Source organism: Bidens hawaiensis, unplaced genomic scaffold (assembly GCF_021521415.1).
Source record: "Bidens hawaiensis isolate Kalapana, Puna unplaced genomic scaffold, B.hawaiensis_p1.1 tig00076833_1, whole genome shotgun sequence".
Taxonomy (NCBI): Eukaryota; Viridiplantae; Streptophyta; class Magnoliopsida; order Asterales; family Asteraceae; genus Bidens; species Bidens hawaiensis.
The window spans coordinates 1-15,717 of NW_027503247.1; the positions used below are offsets into that span (position 1 = coordinate 1).

General features: G+C 39.2%; 1 protein-coding gene across 1 annotated transcript; it reads right to left on the reverse strand.

The window, feature by feature from the left end:
- Positions 1–12,751: 12,751 nt before the first annotated feature.
- Positions 12,752–15,176, reverse strand: LOC143606728 (uncharacterized). Its single transcript, XM_077082399.1, has 4 exons — positions 15,040–15,176; positions 14,348–14,974; positions 13,058–13,315; positions 12,752–12,985 (listed from the first exon to the last, which is right to left on the reverse strand). Exons 1-4 carry the CDS (start codon positions 15,100–15,102, stop codon positions 12,809–12,811), a joined length of 1,125 nt encoding a protein of 374 aa, XP_076938514.1. The 5' UTR covers positions 15,103–15,176; the 3' UTR covers positions 12,752–12,808.
- Between the last annotated feature and the right edge of the window lie 541 nt (positions 15,177–15,717).

Genomic DNA, 15,717 nt, shown 5'->3' on the forward strand with positions numbered 1-15,717 from the left:
TGAAACTCTTTGTCCATCAGGCGTTGGTATGTGGACCCTGCATTCTTAAGTCCGAATGGCATCATTTGATAACAAAATGTGCCATCGGGCGTCCGAAATGCGGTTTTGTCCTGATCATCTACAGCCATATGGATTTGATGGTACCCCTTATATGCGTCAAGGAAGCATTTAAGGCGAAACGGTGCTAATGAATCCACTTTGAGGTCAATTTCGGGTAACGGGTAACAATCTTTGGGGCATGCTTTGTTTAAATCTTTGAAATCTATACACATGCGCCATTGTTTGTTAGCCTTCGGTACCATAACGGGATTTGCAACCCATGTTTGATATCTACTAACGCGTACGATGCCCGCGTAAAGGAGTTCCTTGACTTGGGTTCTACACGCGTTAGCCTGTTCCGCCCCCATTACTCTGCGCTTTTGTATGACTGGCGTAAAAGCCGGGTCACACTTGAGCTTATGCTCTGCTTTACTTTGAGGTACACCAGTCATGTCAGCTGGTGTCCACGCGAAGATGTCAGCGTTTCTCTGTAGTAAGCGTTTGAGTAAGGTGCGCGTAGGATCAGCGATTGTTGGGCCAATTGTAACAGCCTGGTCAGGGTATTTGCCATTGAGGGTCCATTTTTCTGGTTCGGTGATGGTTGGTTTAGCCATCTTTGGTTTGGGTTTAGATGAGACGGATGCGATGCATACCTGGGGGATACCGGTGATCATCGCTACACCCTCAGCAGTTGGCCATCCCATCATGCCATGGACTGAAGATACCACGGTGTTGAATCTTGCCATCCCGTCTCTCCCGAAGAGAATGTCGTATGTGTGATGTGGCTTCCTCATTACGACGAAGTCCACGTCTTCTGTGCGGGAGTATTTTCCGTCTGTGAGAATGACGAGGAAAGATAGGACACCCAGGGGTGTGTTTGTGCTGCCGTCGAACCCTTCCATTGAGGCGTAAACCGTTTCCAGGCGTTCTTTGTCTTCGTCGTCTAGCTTGTCGAAGAACTGCCTGTACATAACCGTTGACGAGGCGCCGTTGTCAGCAAGAGTGGGGGAAGTTATGTAATGCCCCAGCTGGCTTTTGATGATGATAGGGCCTTCCTTGCTGGTCCTCCTGGCACTCGCGGGAAGCGCACCTCAGCTTCCTTCCATTCGCATGGTTCTGTCGTTCGTCTTTTTCTTCCTCTGATGTTGCCATGAACCATGTGGATGCTGATGTCAACGGACTTTCGTTCGTTGCCTTTATACCGGTTATCATTCCTTCCTCCATTCTTGATTGATGCCACAAGGTGTGCAAGTCTTCCATCCTTGACGAATGTTTCAACAATATCCTTCAAGGATGTACACTCCTCTGTACTGTGACCCTTTGTCCTGTGGAAGTCACAGGATTTGCTCTGATCCGCATTAGGTCGTTGCCGGATCATTGGAGCTTTTGGCCATGGGAGTTTTTCGGTGGCAAATATCTCCGTGACGCTTTTGGTGAGTGGCGTCCACCGGTGTTTTCGGCTTGAAGGGTGCGTGTTATCCCTTCCGCCAACAAGAGGGCGAGAGCTGGATGAGGTGTCAAAGTTTACCCTTGACTGCCAAATACCTAGCTTCCTCTTTTTGTTCTGCCGGGCGATCCGAACATTGTTTTCTCTGGTCCTCTGCGTGTAGAGATGTGTACTCTGGGGAAGGTCCCTACCCAGTTGCTTCTCCGTCTCGGCAAAGCGCTTGGCCGCCGTCATGATGGCATCCCATGTGGATGGCATGCCGTCCTTACCCGTCAACGTGCGGATAAGCTCTGGGTATTCGGCGCCCTGGATGAAAGCGGCACGAACAAGATCTTCACTTATGTTGCCCAGACTCAGCTTTTTGGAGTTGAAGCGAGTGATGAAGTCTAGTAAAGATTCATCTTCCTCTCTCACGCAGTTGAGGATCGTCCACTGCTCTTCAGTATATTTCCTCTGTTGACTGAAGTGTTGGCTGAACTTTTGTTGAAAGTCCGCCCAATCATAGATGTGGTGGACCGGTAAACGATCAAACCACGCCCTGGCCGCTCCAACCAGCGTCATCTGGAACATATAACACCACGTGGGTTCCGTCCAGTTACTGACGGTTGCCCCCGCTTTGAATCTGTTCAAGTGATCGTCTGGGTCGGATAGACCATCATAAGTGCCGATGTTGGACATCTGTTTGGCACTTCTCGGGGCGATTGCTTCCGCAATGTCCCTTGCAAACTTGGATGTTCCCGCATTTGCAGCAGTTGGTCTAAAGGTTTTGGAGAAGTCGCGTGGGTTTCCCCCCGCGTTCCTTGGTTTGAAGGTTTCTTCGAAATTCCTTCTTGGTTGGAAGTCCGTTTCTTTACGCTTCCCTTTCGCCCTATGGCGAGGGTTCGCGTCAGTGTCGGATTCCTCCCGATCATCATCCGAATACTCGCACTCACTGTTCATGTTGAGCTGTTGTCGAGTGCTCCCGAACTCGTCAGCCTGTTGGAGTGAACGCAAGCGTTCATCCAACTCAGCTTGGAATTCCTTCTGACGTGCTTCGGCCCACGCCTTAACTTGATCGAGTGTTTGGCGAGGGAGCCTCGTCTGTTTCTCCAACTGGGCATCAGTGAACCCTAGTGAAATATTGTTTACAGCACTTGCCCCGGCTTGGGTAACCGGGGTAGTGTTCGTAAAATTTGTGTAACCGCCGGTGTTCCCCCCAGTAGCTGTGGTTGTGGTTACCGGGGTTTCTTGGTCACTTACTGGCCTTGGAACCGGAGTAACGTTAACCATTTTTTCAGAAGTTTTGAAAAAACTGAATTAGTTCTAGCTTTTATGCACGGATGGCGCCAATGAAGAAACACTAATCGACCCCGAGTAGATTATGGATAATCTGGGGGTTAAGTAATGTTTCCCACGAGGGTTAGGTCCGGCAAAGAAGGATGTTCTTCAGATGACCTGCAAAACAGACACCGTGAGCTCGTCACTGAGAAGGGGGGGGGGGTTCCTCCTTGTGACCACCCTCCGGCGTGAGAATCAGACTAGATTGCTCTGAATATAAGTGTATATTGAGAGAAATAGCTAGTGAAGGTAAAATACCAGATGATCCTACCGTTCCAAGGTGTTGGAGTATTTATAGCCGAATGTAGGTTTCCAAGCAGGTACAGCCAGCTGTATAATATTCCTGTTCTACCAACTACGGGCTACGCACGTGCCATGCTGGTTGGTGGGTAGGCAGCGGCTGATAGTGACCAGGCCGGCTGTGTACTATTCCTTTTCCACCAACTGCAGGCTATGTGCGTGCCACGACAAGGGTTGGTGAGTAGGCAGCGGCTAATAGTGACAAACAGTACTAGAGCATGCTCCTCGTACTGTTTGTCGGTGAGCTGTCACCCTGTGATTGGTTCATGGGCTGCTTTGGTCAGATCTTGTCTATTTTGTCCATACCTTGGCAGGTATAGTACAAAAGATCTTCCAGAAGCATACGGACTGGCTCATTTGGGCGGGAGTATTCCCGCCTTGCTCATTCCTTCAGGTGACACTGAATTATTGAGTTAGTGCCTTGTGCGTGTAGCCTTGCTATTAGTGCGGGTAGCCTTCCCTGATGGCTTGTATCCGCAGCTGCGGGGACAGGCGGGGTACTTCACCATTGGGAGGCTTTCCCTGCGTGAACAGCTGGCGTACTGCGCGTAAGGTCTTCATCTCTGAGCATGGTGGGTCCTGCGGAACCAGTTGGTCCTTGTGCAAACGTCCCTCTTCAAGGTGAGTCTTGCGGGTCCAACTGGGCTCTGCTGGGACCTACCTCTTCAATTGGGTACTCATGTTAGTGTGTAATTATGCTTGGACGTCACCATTCCAATTTATGCAATTTTTATTTTCCTGCAATTAAATACACATGGTGTAGGAAAGTTTTTGTATGTGTTTCATGTTGGGAAATGACAAAAAAAAATTATATATATACGATTAGAAAATTGAAAATGTCACACTTCCTTCGTCAAACCAACGATTTGAAGATTTATATATATGTAGATAGTCTAGTTGCGTATATGTAAAATACTAATATATGCATAAATAAACCATCGTTGAAGATTTACATATATGTAAACAAATTATTAGTTTGAAAAATGGATGATGTGTATGAAGATTTACATGTACGTAAATAGTAGTACTTACATTTATGTAAATATGCACAAATATGATTTAATTACACAAATGTGTAAATTATAACCACACGTATAGGTAGAAGATATACACATTATGTAGACGAACACCTTTAAAAAACATATGAAAATTTACGCTTATGTTAAAAAGGACAAATGCTTAATAAGAAAATTTACATTTATGATGTAAATAGACGCAAAGTTTTGAAAATGATGGCGAGTATGAATATATATATATATATATATATATATATATATATATATATATATATATAGGGGTGGGTTAACGTACAATAATGGCTTATCATACATTAGGTACGCGACATTCCAGAGCGTTTGATTAAAAAACGCGTGGTGGCAATTTCGTAAATAACCCAACAGTAGTTTGCGATCAAAATTCGTCGATTACAAATTAATCTGATCCAAATTCGGAACTTGTCGCTCAATCTGATCCAATTTCTAAACTCTAATCACAGCTTAAAGTATGAAATCTCTAAAGTCAAAAACCAAATGAAATAGAACGTCCCTGAACATTAAAAATCTTCAAATTGATCAAAAATTGATGATTTAATCAATCGAATTGATGTGTAAGTGGCTTTAGAATCATCAATCGATTATGAAAATACAAATTAACACACTTAATTGAGCTATGATTAAGGTTCATGTTTAAACGTTCTGCTCAAAGTTTAAACGTTCTGACCAAAATAAACACCAAAATTGATGATTTAATCAATCAAATTGATTTGTAAGAGGCTTTAGAATCATCGATCGATTATGGATTTGCAGAAATAACGCACTCAATCGAGCTCTGATTAGGGTTCAAAATATTATGTTTAAACGTTCTGAAACAAAACTGAAGACCTTTAAACGTTCTGACAAAAAAGAGCATATTTAAACGTTCTAAAGCGTTCAGTGAAGTTCTGGGTGTTCAAAAAACAATGAACATCTTTGAAACTTTCTAATACGTTCTAAGAAGTTCAGGTTGTTAAAAAAAGTTTATAAGTTCTGATAAAGTTTAGAAGTTCTAAGAAGTTCTGGGTGTTCAGAACTTCTAAAACTAACAGAAAAAAAAATAAACACCTGTAAACATGAAATTCAACACTGAAATCACTTCATATAATCTCATAATCATCAAATAATCGTCAATCGACCGTTAATTTGATCATTGATTCGATCATATGAACAAAGTATGGAACGTCTGCAACTGGGTTTCTGCAAATGGTGCTTAAAACTTTAAACGTTCAGTTAAAATCCATCACTCAAAACTCAAAATTGATCAATTGAAACTTCAAATTGATGATTAATTGGACCAATTTCAAAGTTTAATTGGTCAATTAGTTCAACAATTTCAATTCCAATTGGTCAATTTTATCAACAAGTCGTGAGGGAGGAAGCTGGTGTACGGTGGACGGAATCATTGGATGGTGGACGGTGGACAGGATCGTTTGATGGTGACGGATTGCTGAACGGTCATGTTGAAGGTGGATGAAATCGATGGGAGCAACGATTTGATGAATATTACAATATTGCCACCGCGTGTTATTTGAAATCGACGGGGATGCGAGTCGCATACGTAATGTACGATTTTGTATTGGATCCTTTATCTATATATATATATATATATATTTGTATATATATATTAATTAAACTAGTTTTAGAAACCCGTGTATTACACATGATAAATTAATGTATAAATTGCAATGAAGAATTTAATATAAATAAAAATAAGATAACTAAACCTCTTTATATTATGTAAAAAAAATGTATTACAAATATAGTCGTATTATATCATCAAATATATTTTACTTTTAAATCGAGAATGAGTTATTCTACAATCGGTATACGATAATGAAGCAATGCCACTAAAGGAAAATTTAAAACAGTGAGGCCTTTTGATGTGAAATATATAGCTAAAGTCTTTCACAAATTTTCAATATTTAATAAACATGGTTTGTTGTAAATTTTTGAATTTCACCAAGTATGTTGTGAAATATATAATAATAATGTACATTAGTATAATATGTAAATATTTATTTGTATAAAATGTATAGATATAATACAAATAGAGTTTAAATAAAAGTGAATAATTTAATTAGATATAATATAAATAGAGTGTAAAAGGAAAATGAATAATTTTTTATATTTGCCATATATAAGTTTTGGAGGGAAAAAAATTGTAAGGATTAACTACAAACTGACACGTGTCACAATTATTTTACTTTATTAGAACAGGTAGAGATAAACTTGGTAATTGTAGATTGTTTTATATATCTCAACATACTGATTACAAGGAAAATATATAGAACCATAAGCATTAAATCTAGAGTCTATTCAACTCAATAACCTACATAACCTACAATCTATTCATATTCATGACTGTCTAATATTCCCCCGCAAGCTAAGGTCGAGGAACGACCTGTAGCTTGGATCGTAGGAGAAGAAACCGTTGTGTAGATAGAGGCTTAGTGAACACATCAGCAATCTGATCATCAGTCTTGATGAATTGAACCAATAGCTTTCTTTGAGCAACCTTCTCTCTAACGAAGTGAAAATCAACCTCGACATGCTTTGTACGTGCATGGAATACGGGATTTGCTGATAGGTAAGTGGCTCCTAGATTGTCACACCACAAGACAGGTGCAGAATTCAAGGAAACATTGAGTTCCTTTAAGAGAGCTTCAAGCCAAGTTAATTCAACAACTGTGTCTGCCAAGGCCTTGTACTCGGATTCCATTGATGACCGAGAGACAGTGCGTTGTTTACGAGCGCACCAAGATATTAGATTAGAACCAAGATAAATAGCAAATCCCCCCGTCGATCGACGGTCATCGGGACACCCAGCCCAATCAGCATCCGAAAAGGCAGTGAGAGATGGACAATGGGCATCAGTGTAGGCATGAATGGCTGATGTGGAATTATGTTGAATAAGCAAGCCATAGTGAGATGTGCCCTGAAGATAACGAATGATCCTTTTTACAGCAGACCACTGATTTTCAGTAGGCGAGTGCATAAATTGACAAACTTTGTTCACTGCAAAGGTAATGTCAGGCCTGGATAAAGTTAGATACTGAAGGGCGCCAACAACCTGGCGATATTTAACCGGGTCATCAGAAAGAGGACTATCGCCAAGGGATAAACTGGAGGTAGTTGTCATCGGTGAGTCAACAGGTTGACAATTTGAGAGACCTGTCTTGTGAATAATATCTGAAATATACTTCTTTTGGGACAAGAGTAAGTCGTGACCTTTAGGAATAACTTCAACCCCCAAAAAATATGATAGGCTACCCATGTCTTGAATAGAAAAAGCAAGACTAAGCCGGCGAATGATATTGTCAATAAGCTGAGGATTGTTTCCCGTGACAATGATATCATCCACATATACCAACATGTATATAAGATTACCCTTTGATGAATATATAAATAATGACGGATCAGTCTTTGAACCTGTAAACCCGAGATTTAGAAAAGCCCCTGATAAACGATGAAACCAAGCACGAGGAGCTTGCTTAAGACCATACAATGATTTGTGAAGAAGACAAAAATGATCCGGTTTAAGGGGGTCAACAAATCCAGGTAGCTGTCGTAGGTAAACTGTTTCCTTCAAATCACCATGTAAAAAGGCATTTTGAACATCTAGCTTGCGAAGACACCAGTTTCGTGAAACTACAAGCGAAAGAACCACACGAACCGTTGTAGATTTAACCACCGGACTAAATGTTTCATAATAGTCAACTCCTGGCTGTTGGTTGAATCCTTTAGCCACCAAGCGAGCTTTGTAACGTGTGATAGCCCCGTTTGCATCACGTTTCAGCTTGTACACCCACTTACAATCAACATCATTAGCATTAGGAACAGGTGGAACTAAGGTCCATGTACCATTTCTCATAAGAGCCGAGAATTCCTCTGTCATGGCGGTCCGCCATTTAGGACTTTTGTTAGCAATAGAAAAGCTGGTTGGTTCAGTTTGAGACGACTGGGAGGTGGCATAAAAAGCGGACTGATTATATGGAGTTCTTTGTTTCGGGTGTGGACGAAGATTGGCAGGCCTAGTGCGAGGAGGAGTGGGCGGTTGAGGCGATTTAGGCTGGTGGTTGTAGGTTTGAAGTGGTGGACTGTTTGAAGATGAAGTGGGTGATGGTGAGCTGTTTGGTACAGTTTGAGGGCTGATTGGAGGTGAACTGAAATGAACATGGCTGATTGGTGAGGTAGGACTGCTTGGAGAAGGGCTGGTTGGAGTGGAATGAGATGAGTCTGTGGTTACGTTTTGTGGCAGTATTGGGTTGTTTGGTGAGGTAGGATCAGTTTGAGTGCAGGAGTTGGGTAAGGGATTATTTTGTGGAGAATTAGTTGCAAAAGTGGGTATAGGATAGGAGGAAAAGTAGGGATCAGATTCTGAAATTGGAGGTGAGGTTACAATGGGTTTAAGGAAGGGAAAATGTTGTTCATTAAAGCGAACGTGACGAACAACATAAAGTCTTTCAGGAGTAGGATCAAAGCACCGATAGCCATAATGAGCAGGGCTGTACCCTAAGAAAATACAAGGCAGAGAACGGAAATCCATTTTGTGCTTATTGTAAGGATGAATATGAGGAAAGCATTGGCAACCAAAAACCCGTAGAAACGAGAAATCAGGTTTTCGATGGAAGAGATGTTCAAAAGGTGAGGTATTGGTGGAGTTGCGAGAAGGCATTCGGTTTATTAGATACACGGCTGTGTCAAACGCAAAATGCCAAAATTTAGATGGAACTCCAGATTGGGACATTAGAGTGAGGCCGGTTTCAACGACATGTCTATGGCGCCTCTTAACAAGACCATTTTGTTCGCTTGTATGAGGGCATGAGAGACGATGCAATATGCCAAGAGTGGAGAAAAAAGGAGATAACTTGCGAAATTCTCCCCCCCCCCCCCCCAATCTGTTTGAACAGATTTGAGTTTGGTTTGAAACTGTCGTTCGACCATTGCATGAAACTGTTTAAAGGTAGCAAAGACATCAGATTTTTGTTTTAAGGGAAAGAACCACATGTATCTAGAATAATGGTCTACACAAAGTAAAAAATAATGGTGTCCATCAAATGAAGTAGTAGGAGCGGGTCCCCAAACATCACAAACCACTAGATCTAAAACATGATTACTTTTATAATTTGAAGATGACAAATGTAATTTGGAGGATTTTCCAACTGAACATGAATTACAAAAAGAGACTGAAGTTTTATTAAAAACAGGAAGGCAATATTTTGATAGCATAGATTGTAAAAGCTGAGGATGAGGGTGTCCAAGCCGTTGGTGCCAAATAGTTGGAGAAGCACGAACTGTGGAGAAAGCAACCTTGGAGATAGAATGAAGTTGAGGCAAACTAAAGGAATAGAGCCCTCCTTCACTTGGACCCGTGAGAAGGGTATTGCGTGTAGCCTTGTCCTTCACACAAAAAAAGGTAGAGTGAAATTCAAAGAATACGTTATTGTCATGACAAAATTTTTGTACGGAAAGAAGATTTCTTTTGATTTGTGAAACATGAAGAATATCGTTGATAGAAAGGGTTTTGTGGTTAGAGTAAAAATTAGTAGAACCGATATGAAGAATGGGTAAACCTGTACCGTTGCCAACATGAATTGTATCCTTACCATAATAAGGTTCAGAGTTGTCCAGGCTATTAAGATCCGGAGCAACATGACTGTTAGCACCAGTGTCCGGCAGCCAAGAAGTTGATGTTTGTGAGCGAAAATCTGCATAATTTGCTTGTGAAGGCTGTCTTGATGGCCGAATAGTTGCAGGATCACGGTTCGGACATTCTGATGGAATGTGTGCAACACCACACCTATTACAAGAACCATAGACTGTGTTCTGATTTGAAGCCCAAGCAAATCTATTTCTGTTACCTGTGTTATTTCCAGAATTTCGGTTGTGCTGGTTTTTGTTGTAGTTCCCGCGACCACGTCAACTAGAAGAGCCCCGGTTAGTGTAGTGACTATTGCTTGGTCCACGGTTAGCATAGAAAGCCTGGGTCTGCTGTGTTTGCTGTTGTGCAGGCTGAATTTACATACCAAATTGTGACAGCAATTGTTGCACAGACTGCAATGTTTCAGAAGGGAGTTGAGGACCGGTGGTGGGAGCATGTAAGGGGCTGTTAGTGGCCAAGAAGGCCTGAGTAGGGACAGCAGAGATACCCGACGACTTTCTGACCATAAAATCATAATCAGAAAGCAGCCCGTGAAGCTCCGAGAAGGTTGTAGGAAACTGCCTTCCTAACAATGTAGATTTCAAACCATTGTACTCCTCTCTAAGGCCTGAGATGACTAACATAACTAGATCTTTTTCTTTAATGGGTTCACCAATGTTAGCTAAGGAATCTGAATATTCCTGTGCCCTTGAAAGGTATGCAGCAGATGTCTCATCAGGCTTCATCTCAATCTTTAGCAACTGAGTTTTGAGAGTATACTCACGGGAAGAGGTGTGTGGGGCATAAGCACGTTCTAAGGCGATCCACAAATCACGAGAAGTATCACCTTGTACGTGTCTAAAAGAGGTTTCTGAAATTGTTGAAAGCAATAGCATGCGAACGTGTGCATCATTAGAAACCCATGTAGCATGATTAGGGTTTGATTGTGTAGTTATTTCCTTGTTGGAGGATGAGGATTCAACAGTTGGTGATGGACAAGGAATGGTGCCATCGACGTAGCCAAAAAGATTGTTGGTAACAAGGAATGGTTGGATCATGGTTTTCCAATATCCATAGTTTGTAGGGTTTAGGGTAAAACCGAATTTATGAGAGTTGTGATTGGTTTTCTCCACTGTGGTGAAGGCAGGAAGTAACGCCATATGTTTGATTGAAGAAAGGATTATGACTTGAAGAAGGATGAGCCGATCAGATGGCGGCTGATGGATTGTGATGAAAGCTCTGATACCAAGATAAACTTGGTAATTGTAGATTGTTTTATATATCTCAACATACTGATTACAAGAAAAATATATAGAACCATAAGCATTAAATCTAGAGTCTATTCAACTCCATAACCTACATAACCTACAATCTATTCATATTCATGACTGTCTAATAGGTAGATATTGAGATTATAAGAAATATATTAATAGCAATGTTTTCAGACCCGGCCCGGACGTCGACCCGAAAGCCTTACCGGGTCAAAGGTCGGACCGACCCGGGAGGGCGGACCGGTGCTTGACCCGGATGACATCATAAATAAATTAAATATATATTTATTTATATATATAATTCATATACATATAAAAAATAATTATAACAAAAATAATAATAATAACAAATTTCAATGTTTATTTATGTTACATACATTGGTTTTGAATATATATGGTTTATATTTGATCATTAAAAATATCAAGGAAGCTTGGTTGGTTGGCTACTAGGTAATTATTAAAGCTTCTATCTAGGAAAGGTGTCAAGTTCGAATCCCATCATCCACATTTCATTTTGGATTTAAGGAATATATAGGTTTTACCGGTTGACCCGCCGGGTCACCGGGTCGGGGCCGACCGCTACCCGCTTTTCGAAAACGGCCCAAATTCCTCAACCCGGCCCGGTTTAGAGACCGGGTCCCGGTCGGACCGTGCCGGGTTTCAAAACACTGATTAATAGTATGGATAAGTTGAAAAATTAAATTATTAGTATGAAGATGTAAATCGGATCCAGCGAAGAAATAGGAGGTAAATAATTAGTTAATTAAAAGAGAGAAATTATTGGTAAGTTCCAATCATACCCTTTTATTATATTATTAAATTTAAAGCCTAAATAAAAATGAATTGTTTAGATTGGTTCTTAGAGTTCTTAATAAATTTAGAGTTCTCAAAGTACACTAACCCTATTACTTTATAGATAAAACTATAATAAAAAATATATAAAAATAATTATAATTATATTGTTAATATTTGATAAATAGTAAACAAGTTGAGCTCGAGATGAGCTCGAGCTTCAAAATCCACTCACGAGCCAAGCTTGAGCTTTGAACATAGAGCTCAAAACGAGCCGAGCTCTGTGTAACTTAAACGAGCCTAATCGAGCTCGGGCTCGTCTCGTTTGCACCCCTAATTATAACTCTCCAACCTGTGTTAACGCGGTTACAACTTGATCAGGTTAAACTGGTCTAACATTAAGTAACATGATTATATATTTGAACTGTAGGGGTGAACTTTTTCTGCAAAAACTGTGGTCGCGAAGGACACCGGAAACATTACTGTCCGGAACTTGATCAAGGTTCAACAGGACGGTTCAGATGCAGCTTATGTGGCGAAAAGGGTCATAACAAAAGAAGCTGCAACAAAGATGATACATTTGAACCAAAACCGAAAGGTTTAAGAAAACAGCCCCGTTGCAGTATATGTGGAAAACCCGGGCATAATCGCAGGACTTGCTTTCAATGAAAAGATCATTTCAGTTCAAAGTTCGTTATCATTTGCCAGGCTTAGCAGTTACCGATGTTAACATGTACATGAACAAGTTAATGCAGTAATGTAATATTAATATTAATATTAATATTAATATTAATATTAATACAGTTATATAAATAGAAAACAAATTCCCAAAATGCAATATTAATATTAATACTAATATTAATATAGTTATACATTACCTCATGCTAAACAAAATAGATAAATCACCTATAGTTAGTCTAATTAGACCATCTAAATATAATTTTAAAATTTAAAATACACAAACACCTTATTTTCGCCTAGCTGGCCTTCCACGTGGCCGCTTAAACGGCCTTCCAGGTGGCCTCTTCGCTTCCTTCACGCCAAGTGCCGCCCTCGTTTCAACTTTCTTCGCCGGAATCCTGCCAGAATTTCTCCCCGAAAGCTCTCTCTTCCTCTTCACAACTTCACGCTCCGGGGTTTTCGCCTTCTCTGAGGTTTTCGCTTTCACCGGAGTTTTTGCCTTCACCGGAGTTTTCGCCTTCGCCGGAGTTTTCACCGGCCGTTTACTCTTTGAAACTCTTGCTAATAATAACTTATCTTCATCTCTTATAAACTTGAACACACACTCGTCTCCTTCCGATACATCATTAGTTCGCCGGAAATCTTGCCATCCGGAGGAAAGACAAAACTTTTCCACCTGGCGTATTTTCTCATACCGCACACCCAACTCCCACTCTTTGCCGTCAAGATTCGCCACCGTTAGAGTTCGTTCACAGTCTATTCCGGCCAACCTCGTAAATTCCGTCGGCATCCGCTAATAAATTAATAATCACAAGAAATGTAAGTTAGAAGTTGCTTAATAAATCTTTAAGAGAACTTAAAAAACCAAACCGACAAAAAAACCGACGATTTGATTTAATATTTTTGTAAAAAAAACACTTACGGTTCGGTTTTAGTTTTGCATGTAATGAAAACCGAAAAAACTGAACCGAATGTATAATAAGCAATTAGCCATTAATTAACAAACTGATTTAGACCCAAAATCATTATGTTAAGCCAAAAAAATTTTCGGCCCAAAATCATTATGTTGGGCCAAGATTTTCTTTTGGTCCAAAATTTTCAAACTCAAATGGCCAAACCGAAAAACAGTTTTCAAAAACTCAGTATCTGGTTCTGTTTTAGCTCAAAAACCGTCCAAAACCGAACCATGCACACTACACTTCAATTTATAATATGAAAATTATGATTTTAAAGATATCTTGTTTAATAGTAAATGAAGAAACTGATAACTTTAAATACATCTTGTTGAATTTTAAAGAAATCTTGTTTAATAATAAATGAAAAAACTGATAACTTTAAATAAATCTTGTTGAATAATAAATGAAAAACCAAATGCTTTTAAAGAATATTGTTTATAATAAATGAAACACATGATAAATTTAAAAATATCTTGTTTATACTAATAAAATAAATAAATGAAAAACCTGATAATCTAGTTTATAACAATTAACAAATAAAAAACCTGGACAATATCAAACAAATCTTGTTTATACCAAATAATAAATCTTACCATCATAAACTTATGGCCATTAAATAAATTTGTTGAATAATAAATGAAAATTCTGATAACTGTAAATAAATAAATAAAAAATTGCTTATAGTGAATGAAAAACTAATAATTTTAAATAAATCTTGTTTATAATAAATGAAACACATGATAAATTTAAAAATATCTTGTTTATAATAAATAAATAAATAACCTTACAATATGAAACAAATCTTGTTTATACCAAAAAATGAAAAAAATTATAAATTGCAAAATGCAAAAAAATAATAAAAATCTTACCATCATACACTTATGCCCTTTGGTGATAACCACCATAAAGAAAGGATCACCATCATGACCATCAAGATACCCCTCATCCTCATCACCATCATCATCACCATCACCACCATCATCATCATCATCATCATCTTTCTCTTCATAACCTACCTCCTCTTCCTCTTCATCATCATCATCATCATCCATCTCATCTTCTTCATCATCATCATCATCATCATCATCAACATCAACATCAACACTAACATCATCATCATCATCAACTATCCCACTATCACTAATATTACTATTATCATTAACATCATTAATATCAATATTATTATTATTATTATTATTAATATTATTATTATTATTTTCTAAAAGGGTATTTGGGGGAAAATCTTTTTCACACCCATTAGGACTAAAAACAACTAATTTAAAACATTTTTTACAATCAAATCTAAAAACAAGAAAATCACCAAACCCTAAATTAATATCTTGAACCACAATATCCCATCCATCAGAAAGACACCAACTTTCACCAAATTGTTTAATCTTTAAATTCCAAGAATACCCTCCAGTGGCAGATCTAAGTATTGGGTCTTCAAGGATGTTGTTTCCCATATGGGTTTTAACAAAATCAGGTGGTAATGGCTGCAAAAAAAAAAAAAAAAAACTTTTTAATAATAAGAAGAAGATGAAGATGGGTGTGTTTGTACCAGGTGAGGGGCAGATGGGTCTAACAAGATCTTGAAGAAACATGGAAACCTGCGATGAGCCATGGTTGCATAGATTCTTGAGAGAGAGAGAGATATTTGGGAAAGTACAAGAGTCTTGTGATTTATTTAATGATGTTGAAAGAGTAAAGGTTAAAACTAAAAGGTCACACATATTCTGTGGGGAAAATGAAAAAAAAATAATAATAATAAAATAAATCTTTGTTTTGATTATGGTAATATAGTAAAATGTCATACATATTCTGTCGATTTTATTATGTTCAGCTCAAAACCAATTGGATCGTCTTGTTTTTCTAAGTCAATGATCAAGTGGCACCTATCAAGAATATTTTCTGTCGGCGCCTCGTTCTTTTACCCCCCTCTCCCCGGCACCCCACGACAAAAATGTTCCTGTCGGCCTAGGTTTTTCAAATCTAGGCATCGGGTGGATTTTTATAACAAAACCATCTTACACCTGTATTTTAAAAATTCACCTGGCGCCTAGAAAAATCCACTTGACGCATGGATTTTAAAAAAACAGGCATCGCCTGAAACATTTTTGTCAGGCGGGTCGAAATACGAGGCGCCAACGGGAAACGTTCTTGGTAAGTGTCCATCAATGATTGGGTTAGAAGAAAAAAAGGCAGCGCAGTTAGTTTTTGACTGAACATAATGAAACCA

Coding starts and splice junctions, on each gene's coding strand:
- LOC143606728 (XM_077082399.1), bottom strand. CDS start 15,102: ATGGCTCATCGCAGGTTTCCATGTTTCTTCAAGATCTTGTTAGACCCA. Junction 14,975..15,039: donor ACCCATCTGCCCCTCACCTG/GTACAAACACAC, acceptor TTTTTTTTGCAG/CCATTACCACCTGATTTTGT. Junction 12,986..13,057: donor TTTCAAAGAGTAAACGGCCG/GTGAAAACTCCG, acceptor ACCTCAGAGAAG/GCGAAAACCCCGGAGCGTGA.